General features: G+C 44.8%; 1 protein-coding gene across 1 annotated transcript in view; it reads right to left on the bottom strand.

Moving 5' to 3' along the window:
- The window catches only part of pygl (phosphorylase, glycogen, liver), a 291143-nt gene that overhangs the window by 64074 nt on the left and 203200 nt on the right, over positions 1 to 23869 (bottom strand). Inside the window, exon 16 of the mRNA XM_072489775.1 lies at positions 4083 to 4224. Coding sequence (XP_072345876.1) covers positions 4083 to 4224 — 142 coding nt within the window. The remainder of the gene's footprint in view (positions 1 to 4082; positions 4225 to 23869) is intronic.

Below are 23869 nucleotides of genomic sequence, written 5' to 3'. Positions count from 1 at the left end.
AGCTCTTTCTTCATTTCCTTTTTGATCTCTTCCACACAGCATTTCAAGAACTCTTGTTGTTCAGGGCCCCATGTTAAACTGCCACCTTCCGACGCCATCTTGGTTCTTGCTTGCCTTCCTTGCCGCTGTTCTAAAGGATCCACTGCAAACTGGCCACTTTCTCCTCCTTTTTCCATCCGTATCCAGGGGGGATTCCCTTCTGGTTTACCGCACAGTGTTTTTAGCCGTCAAAATTGCCGTTGGGGCTCCTATCAAGAGCCCAAAAGTCCGTTTCACAGGGAGCTGCCGAAACGTGCGACTCAGCTGGTCATCGCCGCACCCGGAAGTCCAAATGCCACACTTGTTAATCAGAATCGCAACCCTTCTAGTCTTTGTATCCAGCCCCGTGTGGAAAACCTGACTAACCTAGCCTTTCCTCAACCTGACCTGATCCACTACTTTAGGGTGTGTCTCCTGCAGCATTACTATGTCCGACTTCGGTCCCCTCAGGTGCGCAAACACACGTGCCTTCTTTACCGGCCCATTTAGCCCCTAGACATTCCAGGTGACCAGCCTAGTTGGGGAGCAAAGTGCCCCCCCCCCCCACCCGCCAGTCAGCCATCCCCTTTCTTGGGCCTACCTCCAGCTCATGCGCCACGCCTCCTCCGGCCCACCCCACGGCGGCCCCCACCCTCGACCCCCTCAGTGACCTTCCATTGAAGTCCCTGCCAAGTCAGCAGAACCCCCCCCACCCAGCAACACTACTCTAAAACCCAACCCATCTAATGAGCTAAGCATATACACTCCCCCCCACCCCGCCCCCCCCCCCCCCCCCCACTGTGCTTCCGTGAGCTAGCTCACACAGCTAGCTTGGTGGCCCCCACCCCCGGCGCCAAGAAGTCTCCCACCTATTGTTCCCTCGCTCCCCTCCCCCCGCCCATGTAAACAAATTCCCTCATCTAACAATTCCCAACAAACACCCAGCAACAAGAGAATACAAAAACAAAAGCACCACCCACCGAATCTCAGACAGGCACATCTCCATCCCACAAAAGTGCACATCAATAAAAACACACCAGATAAAACACCAAAGGGACATTGCCAACACCTACCGGGAAAAAGAACCAGAAAAAACCGAAAAATCAACTTCCCCCCCCCCCTCCCCCAAGCAGAGCTCCAAAAAACAGACACAAAACAATACGAGAAGGCATAACCAATTTAAAAACAGGAAAACAAAACCCACCAAAAACCAAGGGGGAGAAAAAAAAGAGAAAACACAGAAAAACAGGAAAAAAAGGCCCAATATAGGCCAACAAGTTGTCTCTAAGTCAGAGAGTTCTCAGACTCCCACCAGTCCTTTTCTTTACGCAATGTCTAGTGCCTCATCAGGCGACTCAAAATTGTGATGTTGGTCCTCATGTGTGACCCAAAGACGCGCTGGATACAGCAGACCGAACTTCACCTGCTTCTTAAAGAAAATAGCCTTGCCTTGGTTGAAGCCTGCCCTCTTCCTCGCCACCTCCACTCTAAGGTCCTGGTACACCCGCAGGATGCTGTTATCCCACTTGCAACTACGCATGCACTTGGCCCACCGAAGAATGCATTCCTTGTCCAGGAACCTGTGGAATCTCACCACCATTGCCCTCGGAGGGTCCCTCGCCCGCGGCTTCCTAGCAAGCGCTCGGTACGCCCTGTCCACCTCCAATGGCCAGGGGAATGCTCCCTCCCCCAGCAGCTTTTCGAACATACCCACCACGTATGCCCCGGCATCTGCTCCCTCAGCTCCCTCCGGGAGCCCGACAATTCTTAGGTTCTGCCGGCGGGACCGGTTCTCAAGGTCCTCCACCTTCTCCAGGAGCCTTTTCTGCTGTTCCCAAAGCATCGCCACCTCCAGTTCCACTGCTGTTTGATGCTCCTCTTGTTCAAGCAGCGCCTTCTCCACCTTCTGGATCTCCCGGTCCTGGGCGTCCAGTCTGCTCTCTAGCCGGTCAATTGATTCTTTGATCGGCCGCAAGCATTCCCGCTTCTGCCTGGCAAAGCCATCCTGAATGGCCTGCATCACTGGGTCCGTTGGTCGCTACGCAGCCACCCCAGGGGTCCGGCCCTCGGCCATACTGTCTCCCGTTGCAGCTTCAACACAGCTCGTTACTGACTTATTGTTTCTGCCCTTCCGTGCACTTCTGGTCCTCTTCTCCATACACCGATGCATGGAAACAGTGCCCAATTGCCTCCGCTTTCAAATTTGCCGTTTAAAACCGGAAAAAAAGTCCCGGGGAAAGGTCCAAAAGTCCGACCAAAGCGGGAGCCACCAAATGTGCGACTTACTCCTCCATAGCCGCCACCGGAAGTCAATGGACTATAAAGTTGATGGTGCACACTTGTTTTTCAGGCTCTATATAAGCACCTAAGCCTCCAATACAATGAACAGAAATCCACCCTCCTTGTTTGCATTCCTCCATTTTTATATGCAAAGATATTCAACTTTAAAAGTTCAAATATTGAAGACATTGTGCACACTCATCATTGTTTTTAAGCTGGCACCTAATTATGAGACAGGATAACTACATAAAGGATGACCTTCATCTCCCTTTAATCAATTTTTTCATACTGGCATTGAATGATGTCCCACATATACTTTTTAAATTTGTATACATGTTTAAATAAATATCCCTCTTGGAAATGGAAAAGTTAGGCCATGTTTGCAAAGTAATCTTATTGGTTGAGTGGAAGGATACATTTTCAATGTTTGCACCAGTGAGACCACATCTGGAGTACTGTATTGGTCACCTTATTTAAGAAATGATGTAAATGGAACAAGTCAGAGAAGGTTTACCAGATTAATACCTGGAATGGATGGGCTGTCTTATGAGGTAAGGTTGGACAGGCTAGGCTTCTATCCACTGGAGTTTAGAAGAGTAAGAGGTGACTTAATTAAAATATCTAAGACCCTGAGAGGTCTTGACAGGGTTGATGTGGAGAGGATGTTTCCTCTTGTGGGAGAATCTAGAACTAGGGGATCACTTTTTAAAAATAAGGGTCGCTCATTTAAAATGGAAAGAGGTGATTCTGAAGGTTGTGACTCTTTGGAACGCTTCCTGAAAAAATGGTGGAAGCAGTTTTTGAATATTTTTAAGGCAGAGGTGGATAGATTCTTGGTTAGCCAAGGGTTGATAGGGTTTTGAAGATAGCTGGGATGCAGTATTGAGATGACCAAATTATTAAATGGTGAAGCAGGCTTGATGGGCCGATTGGCCTACTCCTGCTCCTTGTTCGTATCATCAAAAGTATTGTGCGAGGCATAAACAGATATATCTGCAGGGTTACAAATCTTATAATATGTATTTGAGAGTTATAGTTCCTCAATTTTCATTGGACGAAAGATTTGCTTGATTTGCTCATGATTTGCTTGCATTGACTTTTTAAAAAAAAATCAAAAAAGTCAGTAAATTTCATAGATATGTGCTGTCACTCAGAGACAATGGAAATCTAATCAAAGATTAACAATCAAAATGCAATCAAATTGCTCATGGAGCTTTTCTGACATCTTTAAGTGACCACACTGATTCCTCACTCAATTGACTTCAGAGAGATTTTCTACTTTGCCACTCCCAGTTAAACTTCAAAACACCAGTTTGCCTTTTATTCTTTAATTAAAATTAAAGGACAAGAATCATTAACTGGGGATATGAAAGTAAGAAATCAACCTTTATATATCGAAGCAATAACATCTGTAAAATAAAGACATTAAAACTTATAAATAATTCACAAAATAACTGAATTTAGCCATAAAATTGTAAGAGGAAGTACTATAAAGAAAAAAAAGTAAGACAGGACATCAAAGGATAGAGAAGCAAAATGGAATGAGAGGAGAGGTAAGAAAGGAAATAGGTTTTGAAATTGATCATACTCTGTTAATGATGAAGCTGGACCAATTCATCTTGACTCATTGTGGGGCCTTTGCTCTCTCCCAATACAACTGCCTCTACTCTGCCTTTATTATCAAGCCCTTAAAAAATGAATAATTTTCATGAGAAATCTAGTTGTTTCTACCCTTTGTTGCAGAGTAAAAAAAGCTACAAAAATCCTATGCTTCTTAGCAATACCTTTTTCAGCCAGTGAGACTCTGTAATTTTCCAAGAAAATGACCTTCAACTTGTTACCAATGCTAGGATCACTGTTCACTTTTTGTGCCACAGACGTGATGAGTTTAATAATCAACTTAGCCATATAATAGCCAGGAGCAGCCTGAGAAAAAGGGATGTTTAAACTTAGAAAAGAAACATTTCTTTTGGTAATGTTGGTAAAACATTAAAATTGGTAAAATTTGAATTATCACAATGTCCATTAGGGGCAATTTTCAGCCAACGTTAGTTGACGGCAAGAACGAGAAACGCAATTCTTGCCGGCGAGATCATGTTTTCCGATTTTCTATGCCCTGTGCCAGTAGTGTAATGAGGTTCCTGCCCATAAAAGGGGTGAACCTCATTTCAATACATTTTATTGCATTAAGATATGTTTAAAGGGCCTTACTCCACATGATCCCCCATCAGAATATTGAAACTTGTTGACGTGTTCACAACAGGTTAGTGAAGACGGGAAACAGTCGAGGGGATCCTGCTGGGGGTGCCAAGGTAAGTATAACCTCCGGTGGGAGGGCACAGTTTGGCACTGCCAGATTTGCACAGGCTGGCACTGCCAACCTGATAGGCAACTTGGCAGTGTCAATCTGTGCTAGGGGTGAGCCTTCTGGGCCTCATGGGCAGTGTTGCTGATATGTATGTTGGGGAGGGTTGATGCCTGTGAGGGTGGAGAGTGCCCCTGAGATTGCGGTGGTGGAGGGGAGAGGGGATAGAGTGCCCCCGAGACTGTGGTGGTCTTGGGGAGCTCAACCAAATGCCTATGGGCGAGTCGGGGGGGGGGGGAGGGAGAGAAGAGAAGGGAGAGATCAGATGCCTACAATGGAGGGAGGGGGGAATGGGGAAATCTCCAATGTTCGCAAAGGGGTGGAGAAGGGCAATGTTAGCATGGGATGGGTAAAACCCTTTTATTTGTGTTGTGGTGATGGGAATGTTGCTGATAAAGCCCAGCTGCTTTGTGGGGGGAGCCCCAGGTGCTTGTGAGGAAGGTCTCGGTTTCTGTGGGGAGGAGGGGAGCTGGGGAGTGTTTACTTTCTGTGGTGATCGGGGCATTCATTATGGAGCCAGCCTTATGGCTCTATTAGGCCCTGCCATACCAGGCTGATGTCGTGAACCCCGCCCACTCTTTCCCAAAGTGCCTGAAAATCTGTACTAAAAACTCAGCTCTGCATTTGGAGAGCTACACGGTTTTCAGTCAGAGCCTGACACTATTAAAAAATATGGGAAACCTCTGCCCAATGTTTTTTTCATCAGAAATAGTAGTAATTGCTTTAATCAAAGACATGCAAGAAGTTAGTGACCTGGCAGAATTCCTGCATTTGGAAAAGGTCAAGTTCACCTTACAGGGAGCAGAGGAGGAGTTCACTGGAGGTGGAAGCCATTTATTGATTTCTTTAAGGTGATTTAAGGCGTCAGCGGGGGGGGGTTAGGGGTTTGCTTCTGATTTTTTTGTTGTTTTGGGGGTTAAAGAGGGGGAATAACTAAGGGGGGTGGAGCGAGTTGTTGGCTTGGTACCAGGATTTATTGTGGGCCTGTGTTTTTGTTCCTGTGGATTTCTGATATTTCTATGTATATATGCAAAATGCCATTAATAAAAATATATTTTAAAAAAGACACGGAAGAAGTTTAGGAAAAATCTTTACATCAAGTCCACAATAGAAAACATTCCAAAAAAGGTACAAATTTATGCAGTTACAATTTATTTGATGATTCAAAAGAAAGTGGGCTAAACGGTACCCAGTCAAAGTCTTCCATATTTGAGGAGCATTCAAATTTCTCTCGTAGTGTTTTATGATGTGTGGAGATGAGGTTGAGTATGGTTTTGCCAGCAGGATTTGCTGATGCCAGCTTGAACATCCCAATTGACCCACTTGCCATTTTTTCCTGCCAAAGGGCCAGTTTTGGTCTGAAGCCTTGAAGTTTATCGGTGGCAGCCAGAATGTTCTTCCCTCTGCATTTAAAAATTCAGTTAATTCAGATAACTGACTATATCTGAAAGATATGCAAGCTTAGCACACAACAAATCCATACATATCAAATTTTTGTGTGGCTGTTATGGTGGTCACGAATGACTTGGGAGATCATCAAAGATCTCCCAATCGGCTTTGTGAAGTATGAACTTCCATATTGAGCGGGTGGGAGCTCACCCAATGGGAAACAAACAGTGGGAGTTTAAAAACAGTGCTTCAACCCGGGCCAGAATTCTGTAGGTCCCTGGACTTGTGAGCTGCAAGCTGCGGCCTTTTCTGTTGTGTAAATAAAAGGGTACGGTGTCGGAAGACTGGCCTTGGTGAGATTATTATATTGGTGTTGAGGAGTAAACACGGATTTTCCTCTGAGCAACCTGCATTGTCAAGAACAAGCGGCTTCTCCAGTCAGAAATAAAATTATCTCAGGTAAACTTGAACCCTATGATATAAGCGGAGAATATTGGGCCCAATACAGAGCGCAAGCGTTACTTCTTCTGCGCTAATAATATTGAGGGAGATGATGAACAGAAAGCGAACTTACTGACAGCATGTGTATCCCAACATCCAGCATTATAAAAAGGCTGACTCAAAGGCTTTCAATGAGTTAGTAGACTGCGTAAGAAACCACAATGATCCAAAGCCTTCTGTGAGATACCGCTTTAACATAGCAAGGAGAACCCCAGAGGAACCTGTCACCGAATGTTTGACCAGATTACAAAAACTGGCAGAACATTCTGAATCCTGAACAAAATGTTGCAAGACAGATTGATATATGGAATAAACAACCCAAAAATAATTATTGGCAGAACTCAACCTGGATTTTTAAAAAAGCCATTGAAATAGCTCTATCACTGGAAAATGCAGAAAAAGGGGCTGAGGGGCTACACGGGGTATCAGGCAGCAATGTCCACCGGTTAGGGGATGGGTCGTGTGTAACAGTGACCATTCCTCAACTGAGGGCACGTGTTTAAGTAAGATGTCAGATAATCCATTTCAGAATCGGAGCTCAGTTTACATCACTCAGCAATCAAGGAAATGCAATGATAGCCCCAAGAATTCCGGAACATGTTCCGGAAGTTTGCAGATGCCAGATAATGGACTATTGCAAACACTGCCAAAGGGCACAGTCAAGACAAAGTTTTAGGATTAAGCAAAGCATGTGCTGTTCAGGGAAGCCAAAGCTAATTCGCACCATGCATGTATTACCACTTCCAGAAACAGGGACAATGCAACTAAACCACATAATTACGACCAAGGTTGCCCCAATAATGGTGGTTCAACGGTAATCCATTGAAAATGAAGATGGACACGGCTGCTGCTGTCTCTGTTATCAGGGAGCAGACATATGATTTCCAAACTGGTATTCAACACTGGAGGTTGGAAGACACAAAGGCTAGACTAGCCACCTGCATGGGGGAACCATTATGAATAAAGGGTATCACAATGACCCCAGTGACTTACAGGCAGAAATCAGCCCGACTCTCACTCAACGTTGTGCAGGGACAAGGACGAAGCTTAATGGGGAGAGATTGGCTCCAACGGATTGGGCTGAACTGGTGGAGATATTCAGTCTATATGTGGGAGGACTGTATGAAGTCATCAGCAAATATCCCGATGTTGTCCAGGAAGGAGCCAAAGCCAAGATTTATGTCGATCCTGATGCTACACCTAAATATTTTGGTTCCATATTTCCTCTTGGAAAAGGTAGAGACTGAACTTGGGCGCCTGGAAAATATAGGCATATTAAGTCCAAAGATGTGCAGGTTAGGTGGATTGGCCATGCTAAATTTCCCCTTAGTGTTAAAAAGTTTAGGTAGGGTAACGGGGATTGGGTGGAGGTGGTGGGCTTAACGAGGGTGCTCTTTCTAAGGGCATGTGCAGACTCAATCGGCCGAAAGGCCTCCTTTTGTACTGTAGGGATTCTATGAATAAGGCCCGTACAGTTCGCAGAGTGGGCTGCACCTGTCACCCCTGTCCTTAAACCAGACAAGTTAGTCTGTCTGTGTGGAGATTATCAGCCAATGGTTAATCGGATTTGCAAGCTAAATAGACACTGCATGCCTTGAATGGAAGAACTGTATGCCAATTTAACAGTTATCAGACGTTCATTAAGTTGGATATGAGCCACGCCTATCTTCAGCTTGAATCAGACGAACCTTTGCGGAAGTATGTTACAATCAACACGCATAAGGGCCGATATAAGTATACTCGCTTGCCCATCGGGGTCTCATCAATGTGTGCCACATTCCAACAGATCATGGGGAACATACTCCAAGAGTTACCCAGAATGGCGATGTATGTGAATGACGTTCAGAATGAGAGCACCTGGCGAACTTAAAATAAGTCTTCCAAAGATTCTCGCGAGCTGGGGTACACATGAAGGGGGAAAAATGTGTTTTTCAATTAAGTGATTTACTTAGGCTATCAGGTGAATTAAAAAGGTTTACATCCGATAGACGACACGATAAAGGCCATCAATGAAGCATCAACTCCAAAAAACACAATGGAATTAAAATCCTTCCTGGGATTAGTAAATTATTAAGGGAAATGTATCCTGAATTTGGCCTCCGTACTGATCCCCTTGCATACCGTATTAGGGAAGCATCAGGAGTGATCTTGGGAGGCACCACAGGTGGAGGCTTTCAATAAAGTTAAATAACAACAGCTGTCATCCAACTTATTGGCCATTTGGACCCTAAGAAGAGACTCATTTTGACATGTGATGCTTCCCTTTTACAGGATTGTGGCAGTACCTTCACACCGCTGAAAAGATGGAATGGAAAGGTATACTGCAAATATACAGTAAATGCAGCCAGGAATGACATAATGGCCGCCCTGGAAAAAATGAAAATGCACGTCAGGAGCTACATCTGGTGGCCTGGCCTTGACATCAGGGCCTTGGTGAGATTGTGCGAACTATGCCAGGAGAATCAAAAACTCGCTCCTTCAACTTCCCTGCATCCATAGCAATGACCTAGCAGGCCATGATGCGAGTGCATGTGGACCTTGCCGGGCGTTTTATGGGTTCCATATTTTTGATCCTGGTAGATGCACACACCAAACGGTTGGAAATGCATCATATGAACACCACTACCTCCCATGCTACAATCGAGAAATTAAGACAGATTTTTTGTATGTAAGGAACACTAGGAGTCCAGGTTTCTGATAACGGCACTGCCTTCACAAGTAGTGAATTCCAAAACTTCATGCTATCCAGTGGTATCAGACACATTAGAACAGCACTTTATCACCCGTCATCAAATGGGTTGGCCGAATGGGCATTGCAGAGTTTTTAAAATGGCATGAAGAAACAACCTGCAGCATCGATAGAGACTAAATTGGCACGATTTTTATTTGACTATTGGACCACTCCTCACAAAACAACAGAAATTGCCCCAGCAGAACTGTTAATGGGACGCCGGCTTCGTATGAGACTACGTCTACTATTCAGACAAAGTGAATGTCCAAGGTTGCAAAGAACACCTGGATCATCTCAGGAGCAAAAAGCCCACCCCCGAGCAAGCCTCGTTACCGGCCATGGAGGTGGCCGCTGTCAGAACTGAGCAACAGCTCGAAGCCGACCCAGCACCTGTTCCTCTGGATAACAGAGTCACAAGATGGAAGCAGAGGAAGCTGGTGCCTCAACTGAAGTGGACTCCGAAGAGGAATCCATGTTAGTAACTATTCACCGTTCCCGCTGGAAACGAAGGTCCCCAATTCAGTTCACAGCACCAGATCTGGTCCCACCCTCGACTGACCTCAAACCGATGGTCAAGTGGCGGAAAGGACTTTCTCGCTGCGAGTGTACTGGAGGAGAAATGTACTTAAGAGGGGAGGAGGGATGTTGTAGTGGCCACGAAGGACACAGGGGATCATCAATAGATCTCCCCGTGGTGTTTATGGGCAATGAACTTCCCTATTGAGCAGGTGGGAGGTCATCCAATGGGAAACCACAAGCAACGGGAATTTAAAACCCCCAGGGCAGGTATTCTGTAGGTCCCCAGGCTTGGTCTTGTGCGCTGTAAACCGCGGCTGTGGCCTTTTCTGTTATGTAAATAAAAGGGTATACTGGCCTGGTGAAACTATTATTACAGCGGCAATTTATGCAGAGCCGAAAACCTTTTCTGCGTATTCTGGAGCTCATAAACATGCAGGAGAACCTTTTCCCAAGACACTTTTGTGTGCATGAGTAAACCCTGATACTTGGCTCCCATCTCTTCACACAAAATAAAACAAATACTATTTCAAAGGGCTTGATTTCACATAATTCATGATTTTCATTCTTTGTTCTAACACTGCAGTTAACTTAGATGGCATTGTTTTGGCAGCAAGGGCTTCACAGTGCGCATATTGTGGCTGACTTGGATGTCTGGATTCTATTCTTCCACCTTACTCACAAATCCTTTGACTTTTCCCGTCTTGGCGTGGAGGCTGCTCTGTCAGTACTTGATCCAGTTAAGATTGTTTTCCTTCAGATCAGCAGCTGTGACATAAAGTAATTCCTTTCCAGTAACATGATTTGGCAATTCTTTGCAATGGGAGTGTCTGCTCATAATTGTGTAGTCATCAATCTGTAGTGCAAATATTGCACTCATTTCTAATTTCTCTTGAAGCACCTGTTTAGTATCAACTGACAATTTGTCAACACGCGATTTTGCACAATAGAAAGAGGAACTTTGTTGATTTATTTGGCAGCATCAGCTCCAACATTACTCTTATGATACTTTTGCATGCCGGCAGAATTAGGGTTCCGACAATAGCGTGTGACTTCTCAATTTCGCTTTGCGCTCAACCACCAGATAACTCGCCATGTGCATTATCTGAAACCTGCACACACACCATCACATGTTGATTATGCTTTATACTTTATTCCCTCAGTTGCTTAATGTACTGCATATCTGCTGGCAAGTGAACAGTGTTATATATTGAAATGGCACTTCAACGTACTTGGTACCATTGCAGTGTTAGAGAGCTATTCCCTGCAAATTAGGCATTCTGAGATAGGGCAAGGGGCACACACAAATCCAAAGGGCAAGCAGCTGTTACTTTAATACCTGTGTATGAACCTTGCGTTTTTCTCCTGAGGCTCCGTTCTTTAGGTTACAACAGATCATAGCTGGATCCTTCACTTCTCTTCAAGAACTGAACCATAGCAAACTGTAGGCAAACACACCAAACTACACAATAAAAGCTCTGAAGCATCAACTTACAAGTACAATTTCAGCTCTTTCCCTGTGCGAAGCCAAAAGCTATGGGCGAGACTTTCCGTTGCCCAACGCCAATTTTGTAACTGCCGATCGGGCGGAGAATCCCTTTTTACAATGAAATCAGGGGCGGCGCCTGTTTGATGCAGGTTTCGTAGACTCCGCCCCCTCCGAAACGGCGTAATTACGGTGCGTGCCGCACGCTGTTGGGATGGCCTCAGTGCATCATCTGAAGGCCCTCCTCTGATGCTCCGAGTTCACAATGGCGCGGTTCACTTCTGGTCCCAGCCGTGCATAACCCAGCGTGGCAGCTGCAGACTGTGTCCAGTGGTGCCACTGTCGGGCGGGAGCCGTGCTGCTGGCCATGGGGCAGTTTCCACGAGGGCTGGGGGGACTGGTGGGGGTTAGCGAGGGGGTGTCCAGGGGAGCACTATCTGGCAGCTCAGGACCGTGCAGGGCCGACGCCATGTTTTACGGCGCAACGCTCCAGGTCGTTGCCGTGCGCATGCACAGCTACGGACCCGGCAATTCTCCGGCCATTTATTTCATGGAGGCCAAGAGTTCCACGTGGCGTGGCTGCTAGCCCCTCACCGGTCGCAGCATCGGTGAAGGGCCACCGCTGATTTGTTTCCACCTAAAACGCCATGGATCCTCCGCACTTAGTTTCAGAATCAGAGAGTCTGGCCCCACATCTCCAAAGGTGTATCCTAGCCCCAAACAGATTTATCAACCTTCAGTTGCCTTCTCAGATCTTCGGGCTTCTTTTAGGGTCTCTTCAACGCAGCCCATCTCTCCTAAGGTCTGCTCCTTGCAGCCCTTTCTCTACTTGGAGCCTGTTTCTCCTTTTCTTAACTTCATTGATTTCTGTTTCTTACTTCTATGTTCTTTCATTTATGATAACTTTGGTCCCGCCTTCTCTGCTGTTTTTTCTGTCTTTCTCTGTCTCCCTTGCTTCTCCCTGGGTTTTTGTGCCTTTTTTGTATTTTCACCTTTTGTGTGGTTCGGATTTTTAAATGTTGGTCAGGTCAATGCGTTTGACTGATGTAAAACAAAAAGGCAACTGTGCATGTACGGCCGTTTCCCGGCTGGCGCTAGAGAGGGAGACCCAAAGTTCATCTGAGCTGAAGACGAAGGTTAGTTTAAGTTATTTACATTCATTTTTAATTGTTTTGAATCTTATTTTGCGGAGGAAAGGGAGGTCGCCGGGGTGGAGATCGGCTGGGGGCAAGGAAGTGAGACCCCACTGAGTCGCGGTTCCCCTTGACACGTGTGCCAACACCCTCCCTCCAACACGACCCTCACACTCACCTCCACATCAACCTCACCCCTGGTCCATGGTCTAATCATTTGTTTTGTCTTGTGTCTTGCAAGACCTGATGATGGGGCGGGTCCTTCTGGTGTCCCCACCCCCAGCCTGTGTCACAGCCAGAACCCCTCCCCCCCCCAGTGCGCCAAGCAACAGAGAGCAGTCTGCATGGCAACACTCGACCCAGGACACCCCGGAATTTGAGTCTGAGCATGACAAAGATTCCCCGTCACAGCTATCTCCAATACCCTCTAACATCCCAGAGACACTTACCTCAGTTTGGCACTTTAGTGAAGAGGCTCCTGGGACACTGGGCACTATCTGGTGCGCACCACACAGCTGATCTAATACATCAGGTGGAGTAAGAACTCCCGAGGGTTGTCAGCGAGCATCCAGCACCTGCAGGAGCAGGTGGAAGAGTCCAACCTGCGTGCAGGAGCAGGGGGTGGTGCCGCGATGCTTGCCACCCAGGCCAACACCACACGGATGGTGCCGTGGCGGAGGCATTGGGGACGAGGGTTGTGGCTATGGATCAGTATGTTCAAGGACTGGGGCATTCTGTGCAGATGCTGGCCAAGGCCCAGGACAGGGTTTCCACCTCACAGGCAGCCATGTGCATGAGCCATCTGGAAATTGCAGCGGCGCTTCTCAGCATGGCCCAGTCACAGCGGGCCATGGCTGAGAACGTCCGCGGCATTGCCCAGGCGCTGGCCGACATGGAGCAGACACAGGGGGAGAAGGCCTACCAGAGGGAGATGGCATAGTCACTGGCTAATGTGACACAGACCCAGAAGGTGGTGGCACAGTAAATGGGTGATGTGGCTCAGTCCCAGACAGCGATGGTCCACTCCCTGTGCTCCATGCCCACGAGTATGCAGACCCTGTCGAGAATAGAGGGGGCCTCCAAGGGCTGGCAGCACCAGGTGGCGGGGGAGCCTCCGGGGATAGCCCTGCTCATACTCCCATCCCATGGAATCACACAGGGGCTATCAGGCACCCTGAGGAAGGTGATAGGGCTTGTGCCGATGACTCACCCAGGGGAGCTGCCAAAACGCCGCAGCACCTCGCATTCCCCGTCACCTCCCCCCACCCCCCGTCCTTGGCGCATCTGGGTTGTGGGCAGAACAGGGCAGCATCCTGCCACGTGGGACACCTGAGCAGTAGCTGGGCCCATCCAGGCCCGGTCATCCCAGAAGACGACTGCCAACGGGTCCCAGGGCGCAGGGCGGTTATCACAGAAGGCTACCTCCACTCCTGATGTACCATCTGGGGATCCACTTAGACGTAGCGTTAGGGCCCGCACGGCCAGAAAGTTGGACACCAGTTAAGTTGGCACTGGTGCAGGACACAGTTTAGTTATAGGTGTTAGGGTATGAATATGTAAATATTTGTGAACATTAAACACCTGTTAGCACTGTTACCATCTGCCTCTGTGCTCTGTAAGATGGGTGTGAGGGGTAGGCTGGCCAGAGGGGTTGGGGGAATGAGTGGACATTGTGTGTGGCCTGGGCTGCTGCCCCCCCACCCCACCACCACCGTCACCCCAGGGATTCGATGGGACTGTGTGATGGAATGGTCAGCTCGCATGCAGGGATCACCCAGGTGGCCGGTGGAACGTGCATCCGTGGGCAGGAATCAGACGTTGTCAAATGATGCAGAGCACCAGAGCTCATCGCAGATGAGTTGTCATCGTTCTCCATCTCACGGACCAGGGGCGTTCCTTTAAAACAGAGATGAGGAGGAATTTCTTTAGCCAGAGGGTGGTGAATCTGCGGGACGCATTGTAACAGAAGGCTGTGGAGGCCAAGTCACTTTAATACAGAGATAGATAGGTTCTTGATTAATAAGGGGATATGGGTTCTGGGGAGAAGGGGATGAGAAACATATCAGCCATGATTGAATGGTGAAGCAGACTCGATGAGTCGAATGGCCTAATTCTGCTCCTATATCTTATGGGTTAATGAATCTGACCAGCATGTGATAGGGTCAGAGTATGTGAGTGGGTGATTGTGAGCTTGTGTATAGGTTGGTGTTAGGAATGTGAGAAGTTAACAAGATTAACAGTGAATTTGAGGTGAAAATAAAATAATGTAACAAGACTAGCAGGTATCCAGAGGAATAATGAGATGTGATTTGCCCAATAACAAGATTAGCAGGAGATTTTGAGGTGCAAATGACCACATCAAAAACATTGTTTGCCAGAGATCAGTGGGTCAGGCTATACAAATGATAACCTCTGAAGGCAAGGAATTTGAGAGGTAGGCAGCAGAATCCACAGAGGGGAATATCAAAGAGGCTGCACAATATAACTGCAAGCACCCTCATTGGGAAGGGAAGCTAGTTTTCCATTCAACAGTCAGACAGGCCAGATCCATCTGTGATCAGAGTCGCAGATGCCTGTTCCATCTAACATTTAGAGCCAGGCAGATTGCAGATATTCTCCTCTAAAAGTTGCAATTTTGTGCCTTCGCTGAATCAGGAAGAGGCTTTTTCCCAGACTTGGGTCACTTAAGCGGTATCGTATGGTAGCTATTAACTGGATTTAATCAATAGAGTTACAAAATTGGATGTTGCTTGGCAAAAGTGGTGTCTCAGTGAGTTCAGGTAACGTGAGTATATTTTGGGAACAAGAGGTAACTTCAGGTAACACAGTGTGTTTAGTTATTCACATACTTGAGTGTCAGAGTGTATATTAGTCTTTTGATGTCTTTTTTAAATGTTATGTTTCCTCACATTATTCCAAACAAAAATACACCACGAAGAACCAGTGTTGCAAGTTATCCTTTAGAGTTTTGAGACAGTTAACATCAGCAGTGTTCTTAATAGTTGGTGTGTGGTGGTGAGTGTGAAAACTGAGACTGAGCAAAAGACAGATTCACACTCACTGCCACCCACACACTCACTCGGTCTCTTGCACAACCTCCACATTCACTCAGCCATTTGTACTCACCTGTACCTGCACTCTCACTGACACTCATCACATAGACTAACATAAACATAAGAACTACGAGCAGGAATATGCCATCTGACCCCACGAACCTGCTCCGCCATTCAATGAGATCATGGCTGATCTTTTGTGGATTCAGCTCCACTTTCCTGCCAGAACACCCCCTATTCCTTTATTCTTCAAAAAAACTATCTATCTTTATCCTGAAAACATTTAATGAAGGAACCTCAACTGTTTCACTGGGTAGGGAATTCCATAGATTCACAATCCTTTGGGTGAAGAAATTTCTCCTAAGCTCAGCACTAAATCTACTTCCCCTTATTTTGAGGCTATGCCCCCTAGTTCTGCTTTCACCCGCCAGTGGAAACAACCTCCCTGCATCTATCCTATCTATTCCATTCATAATTTTATATGTTTCTAGAAGATCCCCCCGATTCCTTCTAAATTCCAACGAGTACAGTCCCAGCCTACTCAACCTCTCCTCGTAATCCAACCATCTCAACTCTGGGATTAACCTAGTGAATCTCCTCTCACAGCCTCCAGCACCAGTACGTCCTTTCTCAGGTAAGGAGACCAAAATTGAACACAATACTCCAGATGTGGCCTCACTAACACCTTATACAATTGCAGCATAACCTCCCTAGTCTTAAACTCCATCCCTCTCACAATGAAGGACAAAACTCCATTCGCCTTCTTAATCACCTGTTGCACCGTAAACCAACTTTTTGCGACTCATGCACTAGGACACCCAGGTCCTTCTGCACAGCAGCATGTTTTAATATTTTATCATTTAAATAATAATCCCTTTTGCTGTTTTTCCTACCAAAATGGATAACCTCACATTTGTCAACATTGTATTCCATCTGCCAAACCCTAGCCCATTCACTTAAACTATCCAAATCCCTCTGCAGACTTCTAGTGTCCTCTGCACTTTTTGCTTTACCACTCATCTTGGTGTCGTCTGCAAACTTCAACACATTGCACTTGGTCCCCAACTCCAAATCATCTATGTAAATTGTGAACAATTGTGGGCCCAACAGTAATCCCTGAGGGACACCACTAGCTACTGATCGCCAACCAGAGAAACACCCATTAATCCCCACTCTTTGCTTTCTATTAATTAAGCAATCCTCTATCCATGCTACTATTTTACCCTTAATGCCATGCATCTTTATCTTATGCAGCAACCTTTTGTGTGGCACCTTGTCAAAAGCTTTCTGGAAATCCAGATATACATCCATTGGCTCCCCATTGTCTATCGCACTGGTAATGTCCTCATAACATTCCACTAAATTAGTTAGGCATGACCTGCCCTTTATGAACCTATGCTACGTCGGTCCAATGGAAGAATTTCCATCCAGGTGCCTTGCTATTTCGTCCTTGATGATAGATTCCAGCATCTTCCCTATTGCCAAATTAAGCTAACTGGCCTAACCTGCTCTCACTCAGCCCCCCACACAGTCACTCTCACTCTCTCTCTTCGCCGTCGCTCACCTTCACCCTCTTCCAATCATAGATTGTTTCTTTCCCACTTGGAGCATATCAGCAGTAAACACGGGAGAGAAACCGCCTGTGATTGGAGGAGCTCCCATTGAACAATCGTCCATTCTGACTTATCTGTTTGAGTGACATTTTCAAATCGAGCTCCAGGGGTCGCATAGAGGGGCTCCAGGGACCGCACTTAGCCTGTGGGCCATATTTTGAACAGTCTGGTTTAGTATTATATTTCTGGGCTGCATACAATTTGCTGTTTTACCATCCAACCGGCAACCACAAAAAAGACGAGATTCTGCGGGAAGATTTTGTACCATTGCCTACAGAACTGACGTAATCTCTGTGTGCCTACTTCATCTTGCACCCACAATGCCACCTGAAAAGTGAATCTGAAAACACCGGTCTCCAGCCAGTTGAACTTTAAACACCTATGTGAAATAATTCCTCCAGTGACCTCAAGTATTGATATTCTGGAATTCACATTCAGTTTTTCTGTGATTCTTGTACTGAAAACTCACTTAATATCACTAGAGAAGTGGTACTGAGCAAACTGATGGTGCTATAGGCTGACAAGTCTCCAGGTCCTGATGGGCTTCATCCTAGAATCTTAAAAGAGATGGTAAATGAGATAGTAGATGCGTTTTTGTTATTTTTTCCAAAATATATTAGATTCTGGAAAAGACCCATCAGGCTGGAAAGTAACAAATATTTTTTTTTCCAATTAAGGGGCAATTTAGCGTGTTCAATCCACCTAACCTGCACCTCTTTGGGTTGTGGGGGTGAAACCCACGCAAACACGGGGAGAATGTGCAAACTCCACACGGACAGTAACCCAGAGCCAGGATCGAACCTGGGACCTCGGCACCGTGAGGCAACAGGGCTAACCCACTGCGCCACCGTGCTGCCCCGAAAGTAGCAAATATAACCTCACTTTCAAGAAGGCAGGGAGGCATATCACATGAAGTTATAGGAGATAACATATTAGCGCGTATGGAAGATTGGCTGGCTGGCAGAAAACAGTGTGCATAGATAGGTCTTTGTGTGATTGGCAGGATATGACAAGTGGAGTCCCGCAGTGATTTGTGTTAGACTTTTTAGTTGCTGTGATATGAAGAGTCTAAAGTTCTGTTCCTTTTTCACAAACACACATTTATTTCCTTCCAACAGCCTTTGCACAACACTCTCACTATACATCACCTGACAGAGGCCACCTGAAGCCCCTTTACATATCAGTATCAATTAATGGATACTTAACATAAATGAGACAACTAATTGCAATGTCTCTTAACCCATTACTTAACAGTCTCCCCTTCCTTGGAGAAAAAAATAATAATTAGGTAAAAACTAAATTACAAGAAACTCAAAAACACACACATGATTTCCCCCCTTTTTCTTTTTTGTTTGGACGAGAAAGAAAAAAAAAAAGTCACAGAAACAAGCGCCCTTCATTAACAATATCCAAAAGTTTCTGTGAACTCGCCCCTCTTTTCGTAAAACAGTCTGACAGTTGATAGCTCCTGTCGACCCATTTAATTTTTGTTATTTCCCCTCTGTCCAACATCTGCTTCAAACTTGCGATGTCTATCCGTAACCTCTTTTCATTGACACTTTTTGTAGAGTGCACATTTTCCCACAGGGATTTATTGTCAATGTGACAGTCAATAGGTATATTACCCAAATCCCCTAATCCCAAAATTTCTGTCAATATCATACTTATATAAAAGGCCATATCCACCGCCTCTACAAGGCTTAACTTCTCAGCAGCCAAAGTGCTTTTTACCACTCTCCTCATTTTCTTTGTTTCCCACACAAGTGGGCAACATTTACCATTGTTCCCCAAAAGGAAAATTATAAAACCTCCTGTGCTTGAAACCCCATCACATAAATTTGCGTAGGACGCATCATTATAAACTATGAGTTTCAAGTGCCTAAGGTCACCTAAAACCGGAACTTCAAAACACACTCCTGCATTTTTAGTTTGGCCAACGCTTTATTTGCTCTTATTATGTCTTCCACTTTGGGATCATTCATTTTTGTACTCAACTCTAAGACATCAAAACTTACGCCCGGTCTAGTCTGTCTACTAACCAGTTCAGTTGCCCAATTAAACTTCGCAGTTGCACTTTTTCTATCTTTGAAACCATTGCGTCTTTTTGTGAAACTCGGCCACGACTAATTGCTATTGGGCTGATGCTTTCCAAATAAGATTGCTGACGTAAAGTTGCCCCTAACTTAGTCTGTCCAATTTCCAGTCCAATATATTTAAATGCACTGGAAGCCTGACTTCCAACCGTGAATTCTTTCCTCAAACCAGAGATTACAATAACTTCAAAATCACTCGTCCCACCCCACAAAAATTCATCGACATGCATCATAAAAGTGCCAGAAAGATTTCCTTTATAGTGCCAGTAAAACATTGCAGGATCTGCTTTCAACTGGCAACAGCCTAACTTTAACAAAACTGACCTTACCGAAAAATACCAGACACTAGATGCATCATTTAATCCATATACACATTTGTTTAACTTCCAGAGTACCCCTTCTGTGTTAGCTGCTTCTTTAGGAGGACGGAGAAAAATGTCTCTCTGGAGCTGATGCCCCTGCAAAAAGGCAGCTTGTATATCTATAGATTTGTATTCCCATGCCTTTGTGGCTAATAGAGCCAAGAAGATCTTTAAAATAACTTTTCCTGCTGTAGGTGAATCTACCCTTAAATCCTGATCTTCTAAGTTTTCTTCAAATCCCCTTGCCACAAGCCTGGCCTTTGCCTTATAAGTTCCATCCGGAAGAACCTTTTCCATGCAAATCCATCTGTGGGATAGAGCTCTTTGTCCCCTATCCGGTACTTCCGTGTATACCCCAAATTCACTCCAACTATGCAATTCTTGCTGTTTAGCTTCTTTGATAACTTTTTCATCGAATTTATTTGAAGCCACCAAAATCTCACGTGCATGTGGGCTTCTACTCCTATTAGTATTCGTAGTCTTACTCATGTTCCGAGATCTTGATAAACTACGTCCCCTCTCCCGCCTGGTATCTCATTCTGTACTGCTACTGCTTGATCTTTCCCTTCTTCTGTGGGATGCCCTTTCAATAGTTCCCGACCTTTTCCTGCGGACCTGTTCACTATCCGATGTACTATATGAACTGGCACTGCGTTTCTGTGCCCTCCATTTTTGAACTTCGTTTTCCCAATCCATTGTCTTGACTCCTTCCCCTGAATGCTGTACATTCAACTAACGTTTATACTTTCCAGTGGCCTTCCCTGCTCTACTAATAACTGTTGCATCCTTCCATTGACTAGACCCTTCAGGCAAGTATGTCACTTTTGTACCAACTTTTGGCAGTTGCCCTTTCGGAAAAATGGCCTGTTCTAATTCATCAGAAGTGTTGTGTTCCTCCACAGAAACCCTGTCTATATCAGTTAATTGGTCCTCATAGTTCTGTAACACATGCGTACCAGATGACTCTGGTTCCTCGTCATGTCTGTCTGCTCTGTCTAAGTTTGAAAATTTGTAATCTGTACCCATTATCCTTGATGAATTTACCCTAACAGTTTGATTACCATGTTGCAAAATAATTGTTTTGGCATCTATGCCTATGATCTTCCCTGGGCCTTTCCATTCATTAGAATTGTCTCTCTTATAGTATACCATGCCTCCTTGCTGAAAAACGGCATCTGATGGCCGTACGTTATGTCTTAAAGCTCTGCGAATTCTTTCAGAGACTTGGGCTTCCAAAAATGCTTTTCTACTGTGATGTAATGCATTTAAATGTTCAGCAAAACCAGAGCTAATTGTAGTCCCCTCCCAAGCTGGAGGCTGGTCATCCAAAATGGACTGAATTTTAGGATTTCTACCAAACACTATTTGATAAGGACTATAGCCCCCAACCATCTGCAATGAATTCTTTGCATGTACTGCCCATGCTAAAGCTGAATTTAGCCTGCAATTTGGTCGATCTGCCAAAATTTTCCAAAGCATGTCATCGATGACAGCATGATTTCTTTCACTGACACCATTACTAAATGGGCTTTCTGCAGCTGTATTCATAACTCTGATATTCATGTTTTCACACATATTCCTAAACTCATCATTAGCAAATTCTCCCCCATTGTCCGTAAGGAGTTTTTCTGGTGGACCCATTCCTGTCCCTATCCATTTTTCCACGATTTGATCCAGAATTACTCTCTTTTCTTTACTTCGTACAATCGTTGATTGACTAAATCTGGTTGCTAAATCTACAAAATGCAAAATAAATATATTATTTGCTTTCTCCCAGATCTTAAGGTCCATGGCCACAATGTCGTTAAAATCCCTGGCCAAAAGTAGGGTTACTATCGGTCGTGCTGGTGTCCTTCTGTACTTCCTACAAACTTCACAGCGGTCACTAACCTGTTCTATCAGTTTAGTATAGTCATCATCCATTACCCCTGCATCCTTTAATAACATTTTCAGCCTCCGAGGAGACGGATGTGCAAATTGCCTATGCAATTAATACCACAAGCTTTTTATCAGCTAAAGTCCCATTTTCAACTGCCATTAACACATCCTTAACCACTCTACTTGAAATATTAATTGTCAGTAATGGAATACAATAGTGTCCCGACTGTGTAAATTGTAAGTCCACCGTCTTTCCAAAAACTGTTGCCTTATCCTGTTCCATATCCAGTTTCATGTGTGCTTTCTTCATCGACGGTCTGCTCAGAAGCAAAGGTATCTCACTTGATACAACATCCGTGCTAATGAAATGATTCACTCCGGCAATATTGCAAGGGATCACCACTCTTTTCAGCGACTTCAGAGTATTATCATCCCCAAACCTGAAACTTGTGGAACTTTCAAATTCCTTAACTTTGTTACGATTTTCAGCATTCAAAGAGTCCAGGTAACATTTTAACCAGTCAATTCCACACACAGTAGATGTGCAGCCACTGTCCAATACAGCACAGTTGAAGGATTCTGCAACCAACACCTTCATTACCGGCGTAAAACTGCTTGTCAATAGGACAATGCCTTCTTTCTGGTCACTATCGTTTTCCTCTTCTGACTCTTCCGTGGCATGTGTCGCTTCAAACACTCTATCATAACGAGTTGGACAATTGAAAGCACAATGGTATTGAGAGTCACATTGAAAACATCATTTTATCATGCCCCATACATTTCTGGGGTTCATCTTCCTATTGTAGGTTCTAACTGGGTTTCTGTCTTCATAATTTCCTTGTCTCGGTCTCCTTCTATAGTCTTGAGCCCTGTTCGTAGCCATACGAATTCACCATCCTGTTAGTAGTGTATCTTCCATATTCTGCCTTATTGCAGGCTGACCTATTTGGGTCATCAGAGATATCGGAATCGAATGTTTCCCCAGAAACATTTGTAAAGCTTTTGTCATCTATTCGAATAAGGTATCCTTATCAGTAAACTGAACTCCTGTCAAAACCAGGAGCCTATCCATGTTGCTCACTCTAGCACAGTCAAGTAATTTAAAGGCCAACACAGACTGTGGAAATTCCAGGTTGTGTTTCTGCAGCCTTTTATGTAGTCTGCCAAATTCCATTATATAGTCATCCATGGAGATATCCTCCATTTTCCAGAACTTATCAAAATCCGACCATGCTTCATACGCACTTAACAAGTCATCTTTCTTATAAATCTTATCCATATAATGTAATAAAGTCTCCAGACCTTCTTCTGAGTCTAACTCTTCCAATTCCAGCTCAGAAAGCACTTTGTTTCGGATTTTACTGCCATATGGTAGAGAAAGACCTAATGCCATACCTTGTTTTCTCTTTCCCAAAGCAGTTACCTTAGTCTACATAACTACTGCAATTCTCCATTGGTCGTACGATTCCCTTTCAGAAAATAAGGGAGGATAGTCATATCCAGCCATCTTTATCCTCGGTTCAGCCATATATCACTTTTTTTTTTCTTTTCTCACTCACTCCTTGGTTTGATCTGGAAAGTTGTATCTTTCAACCCTTCACATTTACACAGCAACCATCCTCTGCTACCAATTGTTAGACGTTTTAGCTGCTGTGATATGAAGAGTCTAAAGTTCGGTTCCTTTTTCACAAACAAACATTTATTTCCTTCCAACAGCCTTTGCACAAAACTCTCACTATACATCACCTGACAGAGGCCACCTGAAGCCCCTTTACATATCAGTGTCAATTGATGGATACTTAACATAAATGAGACAACTAATTGCAATGTCTCTTAACCCATTACTTAACAATTTGTGTCAACCTTTTACAATTTACATCCAGGACTTAGAAGAATAGAGTGAAGGCATGGAGCTAAATTTTCAGATGACACAAAGATAAATAGGAAAGTATGTTGTGAAGAGGACATACTGAATTTGCAAATGGATATAGATAGGTTGAGTAAGTGGGCAAAAGTCAGGCAGATGGAGTATCATGTGGGACTAATGATGCTGGAGTATAATAAACTGTGAAGCTGTTCATTTTGGCAGGAAGACTGAAAAAGCAGAGTATTATATAAATGGAGAATTACTGCAGAATGTTGAGGTGAAGAGGGGTTATGTGTTTTCATTAATGAGTCACAAAATGTTAGTATGCAGGTGCAGCATGTAATCAAGAAGGCTAATGGAATGCCATCCTTTATTATAAGAGGAATTGAACATAAAGATAATCTTATGTTTCAATTATACAGGGCCATGGTGAGACCACATCTCAAATACTGTGTGCAGTAATTATCTCCTTATTCAAGGAAGAATGTAAATGCATTGGAGGCGGTTCAGAGAAGGTTTACTAGATTGATATCTAGAATGAGCGGGTTGTCTTATGAGGATAGGTTGGAAAGGGTTGGCTTGTT

Source organism: Scyliorhinus torazame, chromosome 2 (genome assembly GCF_047496885.1).
Source record: "Scyliorhinus torazame isolate Kashiwa2021f chromosome 2, sScyTor2.1, whole genome shotgun sequence".
Classification (NCBI taxonomy): domain Eukaryota; kingdom Metazoa; phylum Chordata; class Chondrichthyes; order Carcharhiniformes; family Scyliorhinidae; genus Scyliorhinus; species Scyliorhinus torazame.
The sequence above is the reverse complement of the archived record's forward strand: the minus strand, read 5'-3'. Positions and strand labels throughout refer to the sequence as shown.